We start from the raw sequence: 24,239 nt of genomic DNA, 5'->3' as shown, positions 1-24,239 counted from the left end.
TTTGATTAGAGGTAAATTGGTGGTAATGGGGGTTGTAAAAGCACACTGATGGTTTACACAGACACACACACACACACACATAGAGGTAAATTGGTGGTAATGGTGTTGTAAAAGCATACTGATGATTTATATAGACACACACACACACACACACACACACCACATTGATGCAGCATAATTAACCACTTGCTTTAAAAGCTAAAATTGGTAGAGCATGGCGAATCAACACCTTTATTTTATAGCCCAGTTCCTACATCTCATGGGTTAGACTTCGGCCGAACCCCCATTGTGGGCCCCAAATCACATGGGTATCACCTTACATGAGCAACCCGCCTTACATGGGCCGCCCACCTCAAATGTAACCTTGCATCCCACAAGCAACCCCACTCGATCCCAGTGTGAAAATGCTCCTACATACAAATGATGGGTGTCGAACATCTACCTCATCAGTCAGATGCACCATTCCATGGTGGGCCTGGAGCTTAAAAATCAAGTCAATCCCTAACTTGTGTGAGCCACACCACGTACAAAAGTTGAGAGGGGTTACCCTCCATTAAAACATTCATAATCATTTGTTGGGCCCACAGAGATGTGTTGCACAAATCCAGCCCATCGATAATGTGTGTCCCACTTGGATGAGGGGTCAGACCAAGTTTCAGACGCATCCATATTTCAGGTGGGCCCCACCAAGTGCTTTTATATGTTTTAGGCATTTCTTCACATGATTTTAGACGGTATGGCCTGCCTGAGTTTCGTATACGGCTGATTTTTAAGATATCCCATAATTTAAAGGGGACCCATCAAATGCATGGTGTTGATGTTCGACACGCATCATGGTGGGGCCCACACAGCTCGACCTCATGGGAAGTTCCCATGAGCTCGACCGCATAGAACCTTTTCCCATATATATATATAGAAGCCGAATGCTATCTCAAATTTAGGGCAAAATTCAACTTCCCCCACCATGATGTATGTGTTATATCCATGATGTTGGATTCATTTTTTTTTCATATCATATTTGGGCTCATGCCAAAAAAATGGGGCAAATCTAAATCTCAAGTGGACCACACCACAGAAAACGGTGGGTTCAACAGTGGACGTTGTTATGCAGGCCACTTGAACTTTGCATCTGCTTGGTTTTTTGGCTCATGCCCTAAAATGATATGGCAAAATAAATGGACAGCTTGAAACACATACATCATGGTGAGGCTCACAGAGTTTAGCCACATAGCACAGTACCCAATGTCACAAAATCGGAGGCTAATTTAAGACGCATGCAAGGGAAATGCCAAAGTAAATAACTATTACTTATTTACCTCCTACTACTAATCCAACAGGCCTAAGAATCCAAATCCAAGCTGCCAAACGATCCTTAACATTTCCCTAGAAACATAAAAACCTGGGAATGTATTCCCCAACAACCAAACGGGCCCTTCTTTTTTGGCAGACGCCACTTTTAATTTCTTCATGCACATGAAAATGCTTTGGTGAAATCGGCCATAAATTAAGCATGACAACATCATCATGCAGCTCAAAGATTGCCACAAGGGACTAAAAATCCCTTCAGCTGAGGGCAAACCGGCTCAAGTTGGGAAATGGGTACACAGGAAAGGCTTAGGGGACTGTTTGGACCTGCTGAAGAATGAGAGAAGGAGTGAAACCTGGTCTGAGTCCATTTTGCAGAGTCGGGACCGTTTGGTGCGCAGGAAAAAAAAATGTAGATGTCAGGATGCGAAGACGCTTCCATTGATAGAAGCTGAACCAAAATTAGAATACCATGATAACAGGTCTGGCGGCATTCCGTAGGCATTCCAAACAGACCCTTACCATTCCAAACACACACACACACACACACACACACACACACCCACATCAGGCAAGCCACATTCAGTAACCCGATAGCGCTATATTTTAGTGATGTTTGAAAGGCACATTGCCATGCGCATTGTGAATGATTTTATTTTATTTTTATTTTTATTTTTAACGGCAAAATTAGTCAAAATTTTGATTTTACCAAACAAAGCCTCGACGGCTTTAAAAGTTCCAAAGGTTGCCTCTTCAGGGGTGAAACAAACCGCAATACCCTACACATTCTTTTCCTAAAAGGTGGAGTTGAGATTTGTGGGGCCCACATGATGTGTGTGTGCATGACATCCAGCAGTTCCAAAAGGTACAGCCCACCATGGTGATCATAAAAACAAAAGATCAGGTCAATCCATTCATTAGGTGGGCCACTCCAGAAAACAACGCAGACCATCTAAAAACCTCTAAATTTATGTGAGGCCCACCTGATGATTGGAGCATGAATTTTGGCCAGTCTGATGATCATGATGTAGCGCACCTGTCAGACAGGTTGGATGTCAAACACACCACAGGCCCCACAATGCTCAGTTCCACTTCTTAGGGGAGAAGGGCATTCTAGTCTTTCTACCCCCAAGAAGCACATTTTGGGACTTGCCTTGTCTGGTAAAAGCATAATTCTTGAAGATTTTTTCCGTAAAAATCCATGATTACTTTCATGACACGTTGACATTGAATGCCATCACAAACGGGGAGAGTTATGACATCCCATTTCAACAATTTTCAGAGGCCCATCAAGACTCTAATGTAAAATAAGTTCTATAACACACATAATATACTTTTATAGCAATTTCAGCTGTTGCTACGAAGATAAACATTAAAAGATGAAAGAAGAGAAAAAAGTATAACTTCTTTTGCTTCATTTGCCAGGGAAAGGTTGTTTCTTGCTTACAAAGAAAAATACTGCAATTGAAAACAGCCATTGATAAGTAATTAACAGAAAGAGAAGACACGAGATTGAAAAAGAAATTGATTAATCAGATGACTAAACAAGATTCATTTCCTACATGGCATTGGGAAGTCTTTTACAATCCCAATACATGCAAATGCACAGGCATTGATCAAAGAGTCCAAAAACATCCACCGGTCATACAGTCTTGGGGCCAGAGATTGCATAGTACCTTTTGAGCATTCAGTTTGTACGAGTGGGACCCATTGTTCAGTGATCAAAACAGACTTGAATTGCCTGTAACCGGGGGTTACAGGAGATGGGTCTTACAAGAATCCTTTATAATCCTTGAAGTGACCCAATGAAAAAGAGCCACATGCGCTGGTAAGATGTGGGGCCCTCAATGGCAAGGGCAAAGTCATCGTTTCATCCAGGGGAAACTCTTCTTTTCCCTGCAGGCCCCGCATGTGACACAGGTACGTCGTGTGTTATCATTGGACCATGACAGGGGTTGCAGGAATCCACCCTGTAACCGGCAATTCACATCTGATCAAAACCATTATACTATGGCCCCACTGTGTGTGGTCCATGCACCAAAAATCTCCGTATGGGAAAATCCTAAAGCTTTCAATAGCCGGCCAATGAACAAATGACTAAGAAAGAAAATCTAAAAACAGTTACCATTCAACCAATAAAAGGAGATCATCTTCCAATCTAGAGGATATTTGGTGCTAGAGGCCTATCATATCAACATTTCAGATCACTGAACAATGCGTCCGCTTGTACTGTACAATCTCCTAGCCCAACAACTGTATAATAAAAATCCACATCGGTTTAGATCCAAAATAAACATAAGATTGACTGTGCTAGTATCAGCAATATTACTTGACAGTAGGGAATATGTGTACCTTTGTGTTTTAAATGCAAAAGGGCCACTTCCATGGAGTGTAGGACTCAGATACTGTGTGTATTTCTAGTAAGGTTAAATTCCTGACAAAACCAAAATATCAGCTTTGATGCATGACCAAACTGATCACAAAAATCAATTTTGAAGCACAATTTGGATTGAAAGATGAGGTATACAAAAATGAAATACCTGGAGTATTTCCCGCTTGTATTTCTGATCATCAAAACCAAGAGACAAGGCTGTTGACATGAACATATGGGGCCACGCGACCTGGAGGAATGAATTTGCATTCGAGATTCACCTTAGACAATGTTCGTTTTTCTACATTGTAAAAACACAGTCGCCTCCGCCTATTAGGCCACTTGAAGACTATACGCCGTGGATTCTCGAGGACCGCAAAAGGAAGAACGTCATCTAGAAAGCTCTTAAATGGCACAGTGCTTCCAGTAAATGACATCATATTAATGCTATGTTCTTTGGTCCAAACTAGCTTCTTCATGTCCTTTAGAACCCACAAGTCTAACTGCGTATGAGAGACCTGATTGGCAAAGCACAGAAGCCCTCCCATCTCTAACAACGTATAACTTCCTGATTTGCATTCAGGGTGTGGAATTAAATGAAATGTCTCCTCGGAAACATCCATTGCAAGAATATGCCCTTTAGATTGAAGATCATAAGCCAAAGACCCTTTCATATCTGGAATGTCTCGATGATGGATCATCCAATATAGGGAAGAGTTTGCGAAAACGGGAGGGAAGAATCGAGGATGGTGGGGCTGTGGGACCCTAACTTCTCTCCACGAATTGAAATTTTCTTCGATTGTGATGATCTCACAGATCTCTTGGCGCCCCCAATCTGCACAGGTCCGTATTGCCTTATATTTTGAAATTGTTGGATCGAATGCGAGCCCCCAAATGTGGAAACCCTGCGGCGGGTCTATATGCCGGCCAAGGCACATCCACTCATGAGTTGCAGGGTTACAGATGTAGAAAAGCCCATAGGTTGACATGCTTTCAAGGAGGATTAAACCATCACACGAGGCACTGATAAGAGTAAGATCGCCAATGGATCTTCCCATATCAACAAAATAGGATTTGTTATTTTTGGGAGTCGCTTTCACCTCAAAGAAGAAAGGGTCAAAGTTAATTTTGTTCAGTACTGGCGATTCGGTTACAGACTCAGGTCCATACTCGGACCGATCGAATTGGGTGTCAACGAAGGAAGGATCGAAGTCTATGTCTGTCACAATCTCATCGAATTTTTCTAATGGAATCGGTGTTTCAACAATGAAACCAGGGATAGATTTTGAGTGATGGAGATGAGCATCGACAAAGGAAGGATCGATGATTAAGTCATACCATGCCTTACTTACACATTTGAATCTGATTAGAGACTTGACTGGGAGTCTAACAAGTATTTCAATGATAATATCTTGAGGGAGAGACATGAAACTCACACTTCCCTTCTTCTTCCTAGCCATCTTCAGTTTTCGTCACATAGGCATTATTTTCTCACGTGCCAATAAAGGTATCTGAGGGGGATTTTGCCTAGTAAGCACAAATCATAAACAGTAACAATTCGAGGCATGTTGAGGCATAATGCACCTGATCTTTCAATCATCATCATCTAAGCCTCATCCCAACTACTTGGACCATCATCAACTTGCACGTGATCTTCCAAATAGCATTACAATACTGAGGCGGGTCCTCAATCCTGTAGACATGCCCATCAACAAACAGTTATAAAGCTAATGACAGGACTAATCGAATAAAAGTTCAGTAAAAACAAAATCTTAAGGCATATGCAAATTAAGGATCAAGGTTTTATGGAGTCTTAAGTTAACGTGTAACACAGTAGCTAAGTTATGGAAGTCAAACCAAATGAAAATTTATATGGAGATATCCTGTTCTAAGCAATGAAGTTGATTAGTAAAGATCTTCTGGGGAATCTTTAAAAAAAAAATTATTTATTAATGGCATCTTTTGGGGATTCATAACAAACTAGCAACACAAAGTTCCATGCATGCATGGACATGGATATTAATACATATCACATGGACACCGATATAACTTATCCAAGAAATACATGAACACAATATCTATGAAGTCACCACCGATATAACTTGGACAGCGACATGTGTCAATGTCAGACACCAATACAAGGTATTGAATACAGTAGCTTCTAAAATTTAGATTAGCCCACACAAACATATAACCAATTTAGATGATTAAATGTTATCTTTTACTCATATATTGAAATGATTATTATACAAAAATACCCAAAAAACCAACAATTATAAACCTAAAAACCATTTATTTATCTATAAAACTGTATCCCAAAACAAAAAGATTATATTAAGTAAATATTAAAAGATAGTTTTCATGCGAGCTGTGTCTAGGAGAGTTAGGAGCCTGGAAATGGAAAATGTTTACGTGGAAACATTTGAAGAAAAAGTGGGGTGTCTCGGTACATAGCTCATGATATGGTGTAACTTTCTAGGCATTTCAATAATATCTGATGTAGGTCTAAATGGGTGAGAAATTGAGTATGTTAAGCAGCAATGGACTTTAATGTTCATCAATGGATATCCACAGACAAACAATATCTCATGTAGATTGTATCATGGCCTTGGAGCTGAGGAGTCAGTTGATCATCTACTACTTCATTGCTCATTTGCTCACTAATTGTGGTATAGGTTATGGGTTCTCTTCAGTATTATATGGATGACCCTGGATTCTATTGGTGACTTTTTCATTGCTAGATTTGTAAGGGCAAAAAGAAAGTAACTTCGTGGCTGTATCTTTCCTCACAATAGCGTGGTCTATCTGGAAAGAAGGGAGCAATATATCCTTCAACAACAGTCTATCTATGGTGGAGGCAGTGTTCCTAAGTGTGAAAAATTGGATCATTTTTTGGGTTTCAGGTTTTGAGCCATTCAAAAGTTGTAATATAGGGGAGTTATCCTCTCTTGTTTATTCTTTTGAGTTGTGTTAATAGAATAGAAGTGTTACCATTCGAAGAAGAAGAAGAAGAAGAAGAAGAATAAGAAGAAAGAAACTACATCCTACTCTTACGTTCATTAAGATAACACATATCTGTTTCGTGCAACGACAAAATCATAGTTTAGATCCCATATTGAAAACAGGTTTTATTTAGTAACAATATTTGAATTAAAATTCACATTCAATTAAAATAGTTCCAAAAATATAGACTTGCCCAAATAGGAGAGAGCCTTCACAAAGACTTGCCTAAATCGCTTAAGATTGGGTATGCTATCACTGTGAGAGATTCACCATTGATTTTGGCGATAAATAAATAAATAATTGGTCTACATACAGGAAAGTATTGAGAATGAAGTCAGTTGAAGTAGCCTAAGAGTGCAACCAGTAAAAGATAAAATGATTGAGAGCAGATTGAGATGGTTCAGTCATGTGCAACAAGAACTGGAAGTAGCTCTAATAAGGAGGCGTATCTTGTTTAGGGTTGAAGGCTGAAAAGATGATGACAAGAAGATCAACAAGGGCCTGGGTTGAGGTGGCAGGAAGGGATACAGGGCTTGTTGAATCATCGATGATCGGGCATTGGATGAGAATGCCGAAAAGGTTCGGAAAGCCTACATCAGATAGCTGAAAAGGCTATGATGACGATGACGACGATGATGAATGCAAATGGAGTTTAATTGTGCAAAGCAACATTGATCCATACAATAAGCATATCTACCAAGTTTGGATTTCAAAAAGCTTTGGCGATTTTTGAGGAACAAGGCAAATGAAGTTCCACCTAGTCCTTCATGGTCATGTACTGCCAAGTCAGGAATGGGGCTAGCAAAGCTCTGAGCACTAGATATTTTGCATAATGTATAGCATATAACAAAGATAATTTATGGAGCTCTTTTAGCAATTACCTTCCTTTCTTTAATCACTGGATATTTTGGAATTCTTTCGAAAAAAGTTTCTTCTTCTATAATTACGCTAAAGAAAAGAAAAAAAATAGGAAAGTTTCAAATGTTGGAAGATTTTGTTACTATGGAAACAACATGATAAAATCATGGGGGAGAGAATCCCCAATACACAGCCACAGGCCCACAAAACTTTGAAGATCATTAGAAAGAATCTCAGTTCCCTAACTTGGTCCCTGAAAATAACAAAAAGAAATATCAATCCCACACCACGCATATCATATCATTTATGATTAGTGATAATCTTTATGAACCCGACCACCATTTTGAAGCCTGTCTTATTATATTAAAGAAGTTGCCTCTAAAATATTAGGGCTAGAGAAAGATGGGTATATAAAAAAAAGGATTCTCAAGCCCAATAACAAAGCTCTTACTTCAGCTTCATTCTAGCCCTTAATGCCTATTGCAATAAAAAAAGCTACTTTAATCTTCTTCTTGTTGTCTTACTTAATACCACATATCTCGACAATCCCTATTTTCGTTCAATCTTTTGTCAAAATTGAGCTTCAACGAATCAATCAGAGAGCTCATCCACCTAATTAAAGGCTTACCTTCACGGTCTCCTCTTTGGTCACTTGATGTAGGATGTGGCACATATACGTTCTTAGCATAGTTGGACCAAAAGAAGGCCAAACGGAAGCGGAAGTAATCCGTTAGATCTGGGTCCAATCCTACGTAGGGCATGACATAATTGGGGCCAGGCGTGTCCGGTTCGAAAAAATTCAATCCAAATAGGGAGAAATTGCCATTTGAAGTGTGAACCGTAAATTGGCCATAACTTTTGATCCAGGTACCATTACGGGACACACGACCTATCAATCTTACCGTAACGAGCCATATGGGGTCAATTGACCCTCGTGGTGGGCCGCATCTATCCATTTCGTGAGAAACCGCATGCTTCCAGTCCAAAACCATGATTTTAGACCATGATTATTTTTTTTAAATTTTTTTTTTTTTTTTTTGTATTTCATTTTTTGAGAGTTTTATATTTCCATCTTTTTTAGAAATTGCTTCTAATCATACTAGGACTCCTCCAGTAAATAATGCAGGGGCATTTTCACACTGGGCTCGAGTGGGGTCGCTTGTAGGATGTAGGGGCACACTCGGGGTGGGCAGAGCCCGCAAGGGAGGTCTCGTGTTCGAGATCGAAAATTTGAGATTGAAAATTAGCTTCCAGACCCAAACCAACGCTGCCGACATTGCTCCTCTCCCCACCCTTCAATCTTAAGATAAAAAATCTACTTCCAGACGCAAACCGACGCTGCTGACGTTGCTCCTCTCCCCCCTCTTCAATCTTGAGTTCGAAAAGCTGCTTCCAGACGCAAACCAATCGGTTGTGGAGCTTCAACATTTGCAGTTTTCGCTGATTCAATCTCATCTTGAGACAAAAATAAGTACGCTCGTTCCTTTTTTTTGAATTTTTTTCGATGTACAATGAAAATAACTTGGTATTTTCAGTTTTTTCCTCATTTTTTCTAAAATGCCAGTTACTGTCGGTTTTTTTTATTTTTTATACTTTTTATTTTTATTTTTTTCTGTGGTATGGCCCACGTGGGCCCCACTGAGGTGCGTGAAGGGGTGGATTTGCATTGTTTTCTATGGTGGGCCTACTATGGTGTGCGTATGTGTGTAAGTGGTGTGCATATGTTGATTTTTGTGATTCACTGATTTGTTTGTGATGTATTTTTATTATTATTATTTTGGTTAAGTAGTGAACTAAAGAGAGAAGACTGTTTGAAGAAAAAGAGAGAGAGATTTTGCAAGGAAATATGTGGCTGATAATCTTCTTGGACAATCTCATAGAAATTATGTGCTATGCAAATTTTGCAGTCAAAGATGAACGGGATGCGTGACTTGCCTAGAGAATCATTTGGCCGCAACCCATGATAGAATAAAGCTGTGCCCAAAAGTGACGGAAGAAGCCAAGGAGGAGTGTAGAAAGGCTTTAGAGGAATATCATGATGGAAAAAAAATAAAAGAAACGAGGTGTTTCGAGATATTGGGAGAGGGGGATCGACATATCTTTTTGGTTTTGCAAGTGATAGCGCTAGCGTGGGTAATGATGCTTTCATTGACAGCCAACTTGGTAGTGGATCTTTTGGTAATCAACCAATGGCCAAAGCAAGGGGTCTTATGGATCAATTTGTTAGCAGTGAGCAACGTCAATCCACATTAAATTCAAGGTGGAAGAAGGAAGAAAGAAAAGAAGTATGCAGGGTGATTGGAAGATTTTTTTTTTGGAAATGCTTTGTCATTCAACCTGTGTAATAGCCCATAATTTTCAGCATTGTGTGAGGCTATTGGCAAGTTTGGACCGAGATTGAAGCCACCATCCATGCATGAGATGAAAACATGGATACTAAAAGAGGAGGTTGCTAATACTGATAGTTTAATGAAAGCATACAAAGCTTCTTGGAAAACTTATGGATGTTCAATTATGTCTGATGGTTGGACAGATGGAAAGAATAGAAGCATCATTAACTTTTTGATTAATTCTCCGATCGGAATAATATTTTACAAGTCTATTGATGCTTCAGATTCAATAAAAGATGGAAATTTGTTATTCAAATATCTTGATGAAATTGTGGAAGAAATTGGGGAAGAAAATGTGGTCCAGGTTATCACGGATAACCATTCAAGCTATGTGAGTGCTGGGAAGAAGTTGATAGATAAGAGGAAAATGATACATTGGACTCCGTGTGCTGCACACTACATAGATCTGATGTTGGAGGATATTGGAAAAATGAAAATATATTCTGAGACGCTTGAAAAGGCAAGGACAGTGACCAAGTTTATTTATGGGCATGGAATTGTATTGAGCATGATGAGAAGCTTCACGAATAACCATGAGCTTCTACGGCCGGCAGTGACACGCTTTGCAACATCATACCTCACCCTTCGAAGTATTTAATAGCAAAAGAATGGTCTTATAGCCATGTTTGCATCGGAACAATGGTGCTCATGTTCTTGCACTAAAAAGCCTGAAGGAATAAAGGTACGGGCTATTATAATGTTTGATCCGAAGTTTTGGCCGAATGTTGCCTTATGTGTTAAGAGCACCATGCCATTGATAAGCGTTTTAAGAGAAGTAGATTCGGAAGAGAGGTCAGCAATGGATTCATTTATGAATTGATGGACTCAGCAAAGGAGAAAATTGCATTTAATTGCAATGATGTAAAAAGGAGATATGTTCCAATTTGGAACAAAATAGATGAAAGATGGACTCCTCAGCTTCATCGTCCTCTACATACAGTCGGGCACTATTTGAATCCTCAAATACGGTACTCAGATAAGTTCTCTACATACCTTGAGATAAAAAGGGGATTGTTGGAGTGCATGGATAGGATGATCCCCCATGAAGAGCATGTTGATGCTGATATTCAGTTGGATGAATATGAGAAGAGAAGAGGGGATTTTGGCCTTCGCCTTGCACTCGAAACCATGACAAAGCGTTCCCCAGGTAATTTATAATTTTATATTTTGATATTTTCATTTTTATGTAAATTATATTTTTATAATTGGTGAAAGTACTTCATTAATTTATAAATTATAACTAATTTATGCAGCTGATTGGTGGGAACGCTTTGGAGATAGAACTCCAAAGCTTACAAAGTTTGCAGTACGAGTTTTAAGCCTCACATGCAGTGCTTCTGGCTGTGAGAGAAATTGGAGTACTTTTGATCAGGTGACTTTTGTACCATTCAATATTCTAAATTGACTAATTTTTATTTAGAAGATTAGCAAGTCTTTGATAATTGACTGACATAAATCATCATATGATTAGATCCACACAAAGAAGAAAAATCGGCTAGAGCAACAAAAGCTCAACTCTCTAGTATATGTGATGTATAATATAAAACTGAGAGAAAGAAGCATGAAGAGAAGGGCGGCAATGGATCCAATATTGGTGGACCACATTGAATCAGATGATGAATGGATTGCTGAGAAAGAAGGCCCTGTTCTCCCAACTAATTCATTATGGCTCGAAGATCAAAATATGGCCTTTGATATTAGTGCCATTACAACTATTCCGGAGTCTGATGATCCAGTTGACAGCAATGCACCATCAACATCTACATTTCTGCAGGAGTTTGCCACCCACCTTCCTTAAAGAAAAGGAAGGCAACTACTTTAAGTAAGTGTTTATAATTATAGACTAAGTTACATGAACATTTTTAACAAAGAAAGTAAAAGACCAATGAATCTCCTTTTTTTTTCTTTTTTTTTTTTAATGTGTAGGTGGTCCCATGGGAAGATTTTTTACTCCTATAAGAGAGGAAGGAGATATAGGATTGAGTGTTCATGGTGTGGATGATGTACATGCATATGTAGATGCTGATGCTGATGATGAAAGGCCTAGACCTGGTGACGAAGTGAATGAGGATGACGACAACGACGATGATCTATTAGATATAGATGACCTTCTTTAGAGTTTAGACACTAGAGTCTAGAGACTAATTATTGAGAATTTGAGATATTGATTTTGAGGAATGTGACATTTGTATTGTACTTAATGCTCTTAACTTTGGGATTTTTGTTTTGAAGAATGTGACATTTATATATTTTACTTTTTTTTTTACTATTTAATATTTATCATATATATATATATACACACACACACACACACACACCCGCCCACACACACACACACGGAAGTATTGTGTAACTTACGCTACACGCAACGCTATTTCGCTACACGTTACGGAGGGTTGAACGCTACGCAACACGCTACCGCTATTTAAAACACTGATTGACGGCTATGTTGTTAATCCTCCCGACGGCATGGACATGTCAAGGAATTTTGTTGCGGTAGACTAGTATGAGTATCATGAGCTGAGTCTGTTGGATAACTCAAGGACGAGTTCTTTCTAGGTGGAGGGAAGTGATGTAGGATGTGACACATACATTCCTAGCATGGCTGGACCAAAAGAAGGCCAAATGGAACTGAAGTAATCCGTCAGATCTGAGCCCAATCCTACGTAGGGCATCGCATAATTGAGCACAGGCGTGTCTGGTTCAGAGAAATTCAATCCGGATAAGGAGAAATTGTAGTTTGAAGTGTGAATCGTAAATCGACCACAACTTTTGATCTAGGTATCGTTACAAGATACACGACCTATCAATCTTTACCATAACAGGCTATCCAGGGTCAACTGACCCACATGATGGAGTTGCATCTGTCCATTTCGTGAGAAAACGCACACTTCCAATCCAAAAACGGGATTTCAGGAACCAAAAAAAATAAAATCACTATTTTCAATAATTCTGATTTTTGTCGTATTTCCTTATTTTTAAAGTTTTAGATTTCCATCTTTTTTAGAAATTACTTGTAATCATGTTAGAACTCCTCCAGTAAGGTTTATCTGGACTTTTTAAATTTTTTTTTTTTTTGACAAATTAGGCTTTAGATGAGTTTTACTATTTTCGATAATTTCTATTAGGGTTAGAATTTTGCTATTTTGGGTAATTTTGAATTAGGGTTTTATTTTTTCTTTATTAGTGGTGTAATCGAAAAAACATACACATTACACATATTCAATAAAATATTCGAGTTTTTTCTCTTATTATTTCTTGTGGATTTAAGAATTACCTTGTGGATTCAAGGTTTCAACCACTTGAGGAAGATGGTGATCTTTCCCTTATCTTTGAACGCTCTTCCTTACGTCATCGCTTAATTTGAATCTTTGGTTGCATCACTTACTCTTAAACTCGGAAATTATTTACGGCGATGTTCATTAGATGACAAAAGTTTTTAATCTTTTTCATGGTATTATCTTTTAGAGCTCCGTCGACTTTAAAGATTCTATAATTTTTCCTTCCAAAATAACCCATGCTAATAAAACGGGGCAGCTTCTGCAATTGAAAGGTAATTACTGTACAAAGAATGACCCAGAGCAGCAAATCATCAATCCTTGAGGTGTTGAAATGGACCACCCTTGTAGTGGGTAGACAAGCCCCTTGATCAATCTAGTTCTTGGATTGGTGGTTGCACCTTGGGTTGCTCATGCCCCAAAATCTACTTTGACAATACAATCTAACCATCTCATCAAGACCCTACAACTTGACAGTAAAAATAATTATAGACGACAGTTCACATTCAATGACAAAAAATTCACTGATCAGAAGGTTAACCTTGTCCAGCCACATTGATCATGGGTCATGGGCAAATGAAGTTGGGCACACCCGTCTACAAATCTTGGATGATCAAGGTAGGGCCACCTATCCACTACAAGATAGTTTGGGTGGTATATGAGGCAAAAAAGACAAAATTGGATCAACTAGCTTCTAAAAAAAGAAAAAGAAGGTAATAAAGCATAACACGGAAATATTGGGATTTGTTGTAGGCTCAACATTCCATTTATTGGAAATCCAAGAGATTAAAGAAAAGAGAAAAAAAGAAAGCAATAACTGTTCTTGCCTCATCTACAGTTGGTGATAATTTCAAAGGACTAAACCCCTCACTAAAATCACCCTCCATAATAATTAGGAAGAGAAAATGACGGCCAAAGATCCTTATTCCCTCTACAAAATGTCATTCTTTTGGTACACGCTACGTCACTTACGCTACATGCTACAGAGGGCTGAACATTATGCGACACGCTACCACTATTTAAAACATTGATCCATCCTACTTGAAAAAAGCTGCTTTAATCTCCATTTTATGGCAAGGTCCCCTGCTTTCTGCTCGAGCTTCCATCAAAATAGAGCTTCAAAGGATTTGTTGGTGTATTCATCCACTTCACTAAAGACCAAAGGGCTGCTTGGATGCACCCAAATGCAGACAATCACTAATGTGCACAAGCCCATCTGCATCTTTGGAAAGGACAGCCGCTCAGTGCATCCTCAAAATGCGGATTCGGGATGAGCTAAATGGTCCATCCCACAAAAACTGACCCGAAAATGTAATTGCAATGACAATATCTAGGACTTGTAGTTGACTCATTCTGGGCAGCTGACCCGTCCACAATTTTAGACTGATCCTTGCATTTCCATATCCCACTCTTTATTTCATGCAGATGCTTCTCAACCAAAGCCACCTTGTCCCAAGGTAGAGCTAGTAGAATTGGAATTTTCTTCTCTCTCTCTCTCTCTCTCTCTCTCTCTCTCTCTCTCTCTCTCTTTTGGGTCAAAAATATTTTCAGGATGTCAGCTGTTGCTCTATAATTGGCGCTCTAGCAGATTCCAATTCTACCAGCTCCATACCAAAGCATTCTCTTTACCAAAGTATCCTATCATTTCTTTCTTTCTGAAATAATCAATTTATAGTTGCATGGACGTGTTTACAATGAGAAATGATTTGGTACCTCCAGAGGCACGAATTTTCCATGCCTCCACATCCGCGACTGTTTTCACTCCCGCGTGTCAAATTTCAGCGGTTGGATGGTGCCAGGCTTAGTTCGGCTAATAGACGGCTTAAATGGCTCCATCCAGCGCCCCTCTTTTCACCCACAAATTCAAATGGATGGCGCTAAATGCAAGAGCGCACTTCCCGCCTTCGGAGACACCAAATCAGTTCTCGTTTATAATTAAGTTGGACTTTACTATGAACGGAAGAAATAAAATTAAAGCAGACAACAAAATAATCGGGATCTATTCTATCATCAAACATTATTTATTGAAAATTCCACAAAAAAAATACAACTCATGAAGACATGCATAAAAAATATGGAGGAACAACAAGCAACATTTTCGGTCTACCTACATCCATGGTGAACCTCTCTACCCGCGTATATCCACAGTATATTCAGGTTTTCAGATCACATGAGCCTGGGCCATGCTTCAGTGATCCAGACGATCGATCAATTGGGCCCCATGAAGGATGGACCATGCATAAAAAAATTCACCCAGATTGGAAAATCCTAGCCTGCAAACTTAGGCCATTTTTCAGCTGGCTATGTACTATCACTCACTTCTCTTCTGAAAAGTTAGGATCATCCTACCAAGGATGTTGCTCGGACATAAACCATCCAATCTGAGGACTAACAAACTAATCACCTGGATTCAACAAAACGAGGGCCCCACTAGTACAAAAAAAGTACACTACTTATCATGAAAAAATAGAAAAAAATCTTATTGACGCATTTCTACAAACACACATCGGGCAACAAGTGACAGTAAATTCAAATCAAATCACCGTCTTAAAAAAAAATTAAAAAAAAAAATAACTGCTGCTAAAAACCGTACCTGTAACAAAAAATAAACAAAACCCTAGATTTCTTCCTGTTTGAATTCAACAAATCAAACGAAACAGATTAGAAAATTCAAAACCTGAATTGGAAAAATAAAATACAGAAAAGAGAGAGAAATTGATAGGTTTTCTTACCCTACATAATTACAATTTAACAACACTATAAAACGCGGAATTCTCTCCAGCACATATATACTCCGACATAAAAATAAATAATTAATAAAATAAAAATAAAAGATAGCCCTGTTTTTTGAAGTTTTTGGTACAATGAATCGTTGGAAAGAAGAAAAAGGCTCCTTTGGGTGTTCCCCTGCAAGAGTCCTCTTTACGTGTTGTTGAGATTAAGATGGTCAGGCGCTCATTTGTAGTTTGCGGGAGTACTAATGTATATACACATTCACCTTTAAATTTGACATTTGAATTTATGTATTTAAAATCTAACCGTTGATTGGGATACCTGTCGATCTTTTGTGAAGGGACCTAAGTTTATTATATTATCTAAGGCTGTTGGTCTGTCGATTTTGGGCCGTTGGATTATTCATCTTAGCCGTCTACTATGTCCACCAATGGGTTGTGCATATTTTTTTTTCTGGTTTCTGTTCCACGTAAAGTGAGTCCCACTGCTTAGATTTTGTTTTTTGAAGCTGTGTATGGCATGTGTGTCATTTCTGAGTGGATAAGTATGAACTTAGGAGTGCGGACAGAGTATTTAAGTTAGTCTCTAATGATCAGGTTAATTGAGGAAAACTATGCGCTGGCAGCTGGCGAGGCACGACGAGATTCATAAGCATACTGATGAGGGCGGATTGGCTGATGACCCAAACACCAGCCAGCTAGCTGATGTCAAAGCTCCGTGGGCCCCACCATGATGTATGTGTTTTATCCACACCGTCCATTAATTTTTCCATATCATTTTAACGGATAAGCCTAAAAATGAGATAGATCCGCCACAAGAAAAAGTGGGAAGAATGATATTTACCGTTGAAACCTTTCTAAGGCATGATGTTTATTTGTCATTGTTGTCGAAGCCTTCAATCGGACTCTTTTAGGCCGGTTGAGTGAGCATCTCGACTAGTCGAGGATTGCTCGACTTAAAGTCCAGCGTCTCATGATCTTTGGTGTTCGGGCCGCTCGATCAGTCAAGGAGATGGCTCGACCAGTCGAGGTTACGCAGATCCTGCACGGATTGTGTAAATTTGTTGCGGTTTTTGGACTTTTTTAAAGGAGGTGCGTAAGTGAAGTTTCCTAAACTATAAATAGGGGTCCTTAAGGCTATTGTAAAAGATTTTAAAGCTTTATAAAAGTTTTCCAAGGGTTTCTAAAGGGTGTAGTAAGGGTAAGATTCGAGGCTGTTCAAATTAGGTAAGTCCTCTCTCTCTGTAATTTCTATTTTCATAGTAAAGATTTGTCGCTTTGTGCCATGGTTTTTTCTCGCAAGGGTTTTCCACATTAAATCTGTGTGTTCTCTTGTATGCTTTGTGTCATTGGATTGCTATCCTATATCTAGATCTGTATGATTCCGCAGCCCAAATCCCCAACAAGTGGTATCAGAGAAATCGTTGGAGGCACAGATATGAATCTGAGGGATTAGTAATAATGACAAGCACCAGGTATGATATTGAGAAGTACTCAGGGAAAAATAATTTTGAGTTATGGAAAATCAAGATGATGAGTTCCTTCATCAAGCAAGGCGAAGATAGTGCTCTTGAGGAGCGAAAGTCTATTATGACTGATGATGAATGAAATATAAGAAGGCTTTATTATCGATCCGTTTATATCTCATGGATGAGGTTCTCTACAACGTCATGAGGGAGAAAACTGCGGCTAAGTTATGGGCGAAGTTAGAGGATGTCTATGCGAAAAAATCTTCTGAAAATCGTCTGCACTTGAAGCGACGGTAGTATAACTTCAAGATGGCAGATGGTGGAGATCTGGATACTCATATCAGAAACTTTAATAAATTAGTTTGCAAATTGTAAGATATGGAGGAGGTGATGAAAGATGAAGAACAAGCATGTATGTTGCTGAATTCTCTTTCGACATCTTATGAGTCATTCAAGGATACAATATGCTCTACGAATAAAACCCTAAGTGTTAACACTGTTATCTCAACCCCTCAAGGGAAGGCTATGAGAAAGCTTAACGTTTACATGAGGATATCTTCCGATGCACTAGTTACAAGAGGTAGGAATTTTGAACAAGGTACAGGTTCTTCAAATCCTAGATCCAAATCCAATGGCAAGAGCAAGGGAAAGGTAAAGTGCTGGAACCGTATGAAAGAAGGACATGTGAAGAATGATTGAAAAAATTCTAAATCAAAGAGAGAAAATTCTGAAGCTTCATACAGGGAGGCCAATGCTACCACATTAGATGGATAGAGTAGATGTAATGGTGATGTTTTGTCCGTGTCTTTGCTCAAACGGCCATACGATGATCGTAAGGATGAGTGGATGCTAGACATAGGGGTATCTTTTTACATGACTCATTATCGATGGTCGACAGGTATTCATGGGCAATGGCATTGCCTGCCTGATTTGAAGCAGAATCTTATTTCTTTTGGTGTACTTGATGCAATGTGCTGCAAGTTCATAGGTATTGATGGTGCTCTTAAGGTATTTAAGGGAGAACGGATAATCATGAAAACGCAACAACTTGGTAACATGTATAGGTTGATCGGGAGCACTTCAAAAGGTGGAGCGGCAATTGCTGTAACGGATTCCACCTCTACACGTGTGTGGCATGTTGGGCATGGTCACATGAGCAGGCAGGATAGGAAGGCTAAGACGCGAGGACAGAGATACAGAGCAGTTGGAGCAGCCACCCGTGAGAAGAATCATACGACATGATCGTAGGATATCGGTGAGGTACATGGACGACTCCAATATCGCATGAGGATCCATCTTCTACTATGATGACTCTGGTGAGCCTGATGCTGAGAAGTGGAAGGTGACTATGGGTAATATGATGGACTCGTTATACTAGATCGACATATGGGAGCTGATGGAGCTTCCAGTGGGTCGGGAAGCGATTTGATGCAGGTGAATTTTCAGGAGGATACAGCATAGATACAGAACGAGGTTGGTGGCGATGAGTTATGCTCAGAGAGAAGAGATTTACTTCTCAGAGATATTCGCGCTGACGGTATAACAGGTGTCTATTAGATCCGTGATTGGCGCTGGTTGGCCAATATGATCTTGAGCTGGAAGGATTGATGTGGAGTTTGCACTTCTGCAAGGGAAATTGGAAGAGCAGATCTATATGAAGCAACCAGAACGGTTCGAAGTTAAAGGGGTTGAAGAAAAAAAAAATTTGTAGGAGGTCGTGGTTCGACCTATCGCTTAGGCAGTGGTTTTATTCCTTCATGGTGGGTCAGGTATTGTATGTTGATGATATGTAGATTGCCAATTATGACATGTCTGATATCAATATACTGAAGACCCGGTTAAGTGGGACATTCAGGATGAAAGATCGAGGGGCTGCAAAGATGGTTCTCAGCATTGAGACTGGAAGAGGAGTAGCATTGGTTATCTCAGGCAAAATACCTTGGGTAGGTATTGATCAAGGAGGTGACGGACCATATAAAGCCGGAGAGCGTTCCCTACGTGTCTCTCTTCAAGATTTCCTCAGGACATGTCCCAAAATAGATGAGAAAAAGCAAGATATCTTATGAGCCTTATTCGAATGCGGTTAGCAGTGTATGCCATGGTCTGGATTAGACCAGTTATTTCACAGGCTATCAGTGTTGTGAGCAAGTACCCTGGCAAATAATATTGGATAGTGGTGAGATGGTAAGAAGACTACGTCTTTACTTTTAGGAAGATATGAGCAAAGGTGGTTAGGCACGTGAATTTAGATCCGGTAGAGATGCTCACCAAGATCATTCCTGTAGAGAAGTTCAAGTTCTGTACAACTCTCTGGGCTTGGCAATGACATTAAAAAAGGATGGATTGTGCACAAGAAGCGTTGATTGAATTTAGACATGATGCAAAGATAAGAGAAGAGGGCAGCAAGATACACGGTTGAAGATTGAAGACTTGGTGGAGATTGTTATCAGAAGCCTTTAATCTGACTCTTTTGGGTTTCTCGATCGGTCGAGGGCCTAGCTCGACTGGTCGAGGATTGCTCGACTTAAAGTCCAGCGTCTTATGATCTTTGGTGTCCGGGCCACTCGATTGGTCAAGGGGGTCGCTCAACCGGTAGAGGCGGTTCCTCGTCTAGTCGAGGTTACGCAGATCCTACTCGGACTGCATAAATTTGAGGCGGTTTTTGAACTTTTTCAAAGGAAGTGCATAAGTGGAGTTTTCTAAACTATAAATAGGGGTCCCTTGGGCTATTATAAAAGATTTTAAGACTTTCTAAAAGTTTTCCAAGAGTTCTTAAAAGTGTTTTAGGGTTTCTAAATGGTGTAATAAGGGTGAGATTCAAGGTTGTTCGAATTAGGTAAGTCCTCTCTCTTTGTAATTTCTATTTTCATAGTGAAGATCTGTCACTTTGTGCCGTTGTTTTTTTCCCGCAAGGATTTTCCACGTTAAATCTGTGTGTTCTCTTATATGCTTGGTGTCATTGGATTGTTATCCTATATCTAGATCTGTGTGATTCCGCAGCTCAAATCCCCAACACTCATCCAACCTATTCATAGGGTCACACCGACATTAATGAAATGAAAACAAAAATATCGGCTTCAACCAAAACTTTTATGCCCAAGAAGTTTTCAACGGTGATCACTCAATTCTCACTCTTTTTTTTTGTGATGTGGCCCACCTAAGCTTTGGATCTACCTTACTTTTGAGCTGAAAAAATGGATGGACGGCGTGGATAAAACAAATACATCATGGCAAGACCATGGAGTTTTGACACCAGGTGTTTGTCCGGTGGATTGCGTCCAGTAGGGCGCTGCATGCATCTCAATTTGAAGCGTCCATACTGTGGGCCATGATTTTATTTGTCATGGCATCAAAATCACGGTTATCCGCCTATTTGAACATCTAAAATATGAATAATGCACTTCTTCGTTTGTTTTGATTTCGAACGTTGAATGTCCGTACTTGAATTGGACGGTCGGTAGTACATATACTCGAAGCGGCCTCCGTACAAGCGACCTTCATGAGTCTCAATCAGAAGTTCAGAACCGTCGAACTCTTGGGCCGCACTGAAGACGGGCCCCGGCCCAGAAATCAAATTGATGAAGTTAGTTAATGAACTGAGTTTCGGTTGTTTACTGCTCGTCGTTTTGACCGTCCATTTGATGGCCGCCCTCTGTCAATGAGGATCGCCCATTTCGTATTATGTTCGGGCAACATTAACACATAACTACTGGGACCCACAAGGCTTCAACGGTTTAGATTGAGATAGCTATGGCATAACACAGTGTGTTCGTTATACTCTGCCAGAGTATCAAGTACTTCCTCTCAGAGCAACGTCAAAACACCAACTTGGTTGGGGTTGGGAACCACCGTGATGTGTGAGTTCCATCTAATACGTCCTCTATATGCTCTAGATCCCACAATTCATGCTGATACATAACTCAGGTGGGCCACACCAAAGATTTTGAAAAAACCGTCACGTTGGGGAGAGCCTCTTACCGTAGAAACTTTCAGATGGAATTTTGGGTCCACCGTATTGTAAATCTTTCATCCAACCCGTTCAGTAGGTGAGCCCCTCATGGATGAAGGGACACTGTAAAACTCAGGGCCATTTCAAGTTTAGGTGGGCCACAACGAGTGAATATAATAGTATTTACGTGTGATCGTACATTGCTCGGTGAGCTTTTGATGAGAGTATTTACGTGACGATTTCCACCAGATGCAGGATTTGAATTCCACGTACTGGTGGGCCCACACTGCTCGAACGCGTGGTTATTGCGGGAGCGGATTAAGTGAGACCCCGGTACAGCCCTTACTGTGGGGCCCACCTTGATGAATGTATTCTGTATCTACACCGTCCCTTCGTTTTTAAGATCATTAGAGGGTATTATCTCAAGAAAGAAGAAGATACAAATCTCAAGCATACCATACTCCATAAACAGTGGTGATTGAACGCCCAACCATTATTAAGACACACCTTAATGTCTCCGTAGTAGTTATTTTCTATCAGATGAGCTCACATAAATGGATGAATAAAAAAAAATCAGCTCGATCCAGAACCTTTGTTGCCCATTGATGGTCAATCACTACTATTTCCTATGGTATGGTCCACCTGATAATTGGATCTGCTTCGTTTTTGGGATAATGCCCTAAAATGATCTGGGAAAACGGATGGACGGTGTGGATAAAGAATACATGCATCAAAGTGGGTCCCATAGTAAGGGCCGCACCATCTTGGGTGAGTCCTCCCGTTTATTGCATCCGGACGCAGGAAACGGATTGGCTACTCTCCCTGCGGTCAGTGGTCCGTGGGCCCCACCATGATGTATGTGTTTCATTCATTCCGTCTATTTATTTATATATATAATTTTAGTATATGAGACAAAAAAGAGGTATATTCTATTTTCAAGTGACCACGTTATAGGAAACAATGACGAATGACTCGTTTTCCAAAAACCTGAGTATCAACCTTAAATGATGGTCAAATTCAAGTGTATATATATATATATATATATATATATATATATATATATATATATATATATATATATATATATTTTCCTTTCATCTAGGTCTGTATGACCTAATCAACAGATTGGATGTCAAATAAACAGTACAGTGTGCCATAGGAGGATTTTAATGGTAGATATCCAATCACTATTGTTTTCCTATGGTGTGGTCCGCATGAGATTTATATCCCTCTAATTTTTGGGATCAAGCCATAAAATGATCTGTCAAAATGGATGAACAGCATGGATGAAACACATACATCATGGTGGGGCCCACAGAGCACCGACCACCAGCCACGGGGCTAGTGGCAGGGGGAGTAGCCAATTCATTTCCCCGGATGCATATCTTGACAAGATAATCGTGCAAAAAATGGACGGTCATATCTCTAGTGGTCGAGGACGGCGATCAGACTATCCTAACCACTAATTAACTGCCATGGACATGGTCATTTGAGAGAATTCTCAGCCCCAAAGGGAGCAATCGGACACATTAAAATTTCAAATTTTAGACACATCTACGGCTAAGATTATCTGACCACACAGAATTTCGGCAGCAATCTATAACACGGTGGACCATCAAATCAGTCTTTTACCATTTACTACCAAACAGCCCCCTTTTGATGGATCCCACTAGATTTTTACGCGTGAAGGAGCATGTGCAACATATCAATAGATTCGGTACATACGGAAGCATGCACGTCAATTCATGCCACCAAACCGAAATCTCGGCAACAACCGTTGCAGTTGCAGAGAGCGCGTGCAACAAAATACTTTGTGGGCCCACTGCTAATTGTATGTGACATCCACGCCATCCATCAGCTAAAATAGATCATGTTAGGCTGTAGGCCCAAAAATCAGGACGATTCAAAACTCAAGTGGGGCACAACATAGGGAACGGTAGGGATGAGGATGAACAGTGGGCCAGCTCATTTTCTTACCTGTTGTGGATTTCTTGGCCGTTGTGATGTTTATAGGCCATCCAGACCGTTTATAAGACGATTCCCGTAAGGATGAAGGGAAAAATCAGATATAGCCTGATTCAAAACTTTGGTTGGCCCTGGGTAAGTTTCAACGGTGATCGTCCCATCCACACCGTTCTCTATTGTGGCCCACTTGTGTTTTAGATCCTCTGTATTTTTGGAAACGTTTTCTAAACTGAGCTGGAGCAAATGATGGACGGAGAGGATGCCACGCCCACTCACGGTGGGACCCACCGAACTCTTTTTGCCCTCATTCCGTGCAACAAGTGTGGCAGTCTTGCGTAGGATTCCGATCCATTTCGCTCATCTCTCGGCGCATTTTATAGCGAAACGTGAGCTGAAAGTCCCGTTAAGAGAGAGCAGTCACAACCATCCGGTTTGGGCCAGTTTGATTGGACGGCTGTCCGTCCGTCTGATGGCTGTCAAGGGAAAAGATAACATGATTAGTGTAAATTTTAGCAGATGATTGCCTAGGGGGCGTTTGGATCCTAAGTTACTTCTGATAAGTTACTTACGCAATAGTGTGTTGAATTTATCTTGGTTTATACTTATTCACTCGTGAATATGTTCGGCCTATCAACAAAAACAGTAGAAAAGCAAGTTTAGTTTCCAACAACATTAGTAGTTATTTATCAAGTCCGTTTGTTCTCCCTTATATCCACCATCTATAATGTGGGGCCAATCTTTGATGTGGACCATTCATTATATGGCCCCGCCTTTGTTGTGGGTTGTCTAATCATGCGGGGCCCCACCTTAGATGTGGGTTGTCTATCATGCGGAGCTGACCTTGAATGTACACAATTTGTTATGTAAGGCTCACCTTTGATATTAGTTATCCATCAAGTGACACCCGTCAACGATGTTA

At 40.0% G+C, this 24,239-nt stretch overlaps 1 protein-coding gene across 7 annotated transcripts; it reads right to left on the bottom strand.

Annotated features, from left to right (window-relative positions):
* Positions 1–2,547: 2,547 nt before the first annotated feature.
* Positions 2,548–16,145, bottom strand: LOC131236838 (putative F-box/kelch-repeat protein At1g13200). 7 transcript variants are annotated; one of them, XM_058234314.1, is made up of 6 exons: positions 15,938–16,135; positions 15,799–15,834; positions 3,658–5,369; positions 3,431–3,558; positions 2,982–3,275; positions 2,548–2,763 (listed from the first exon to the last, which is right to left on the bottom strand). In XM_058234314.1, exon 3 carries the CDS (start codon positions 5,134–5,136, stop codon positions 3,877–3,879), a length of 1,260 nt encoding a protein of 419 aa, XP_058090297.1. In that variant the 5' UTR covers positions 5,137–5,369; positions 15,799–15,834; positions 15,938–16,135; the 3' UTR covers positions 2,548–2,763; positions 2,982–3,275; positions 3,431–3,558; positions 3,658–3,876. The 7 variants fall into 7 exon arrangements, 6 of the variants coding, with proteins under 6 accessions (XP_058090297.1, XP_058090296.1, XP_058090293.1 ...); XR_009166891.1 differs by lacking the exons at positions 2,982–3,275; positions 3,431–3,558 and having other exon boundaries at positions 3,658–3,926; positions 5,113–5,369; positions 15,938–16,145; XM_058234313.1 differs by lacking the exon at positions 2,982–3,275.
* Positions 16,146–24,239: the final 8,094 nt, after the last annotated feature.

This window comes from Magnolia sinica, chromosome 2 (genome assembly GCF_029962835.1).
Source record: "Magnolia sinica isolate HGM2019 chromosome 2, MsV1, whole genome shotgun sequence".
Classification (NCBI taxonomy): domain Eukaryota; kingdom Viridiplantae; phylum Streptophyta; class Magnoliopsida; order Magnoliales; family Magnoliaceae; genus Magnolia; species Magnolia sinica.
This window is presented reverse-complemented; position numbering and strand designations above follow the sequence as displayed.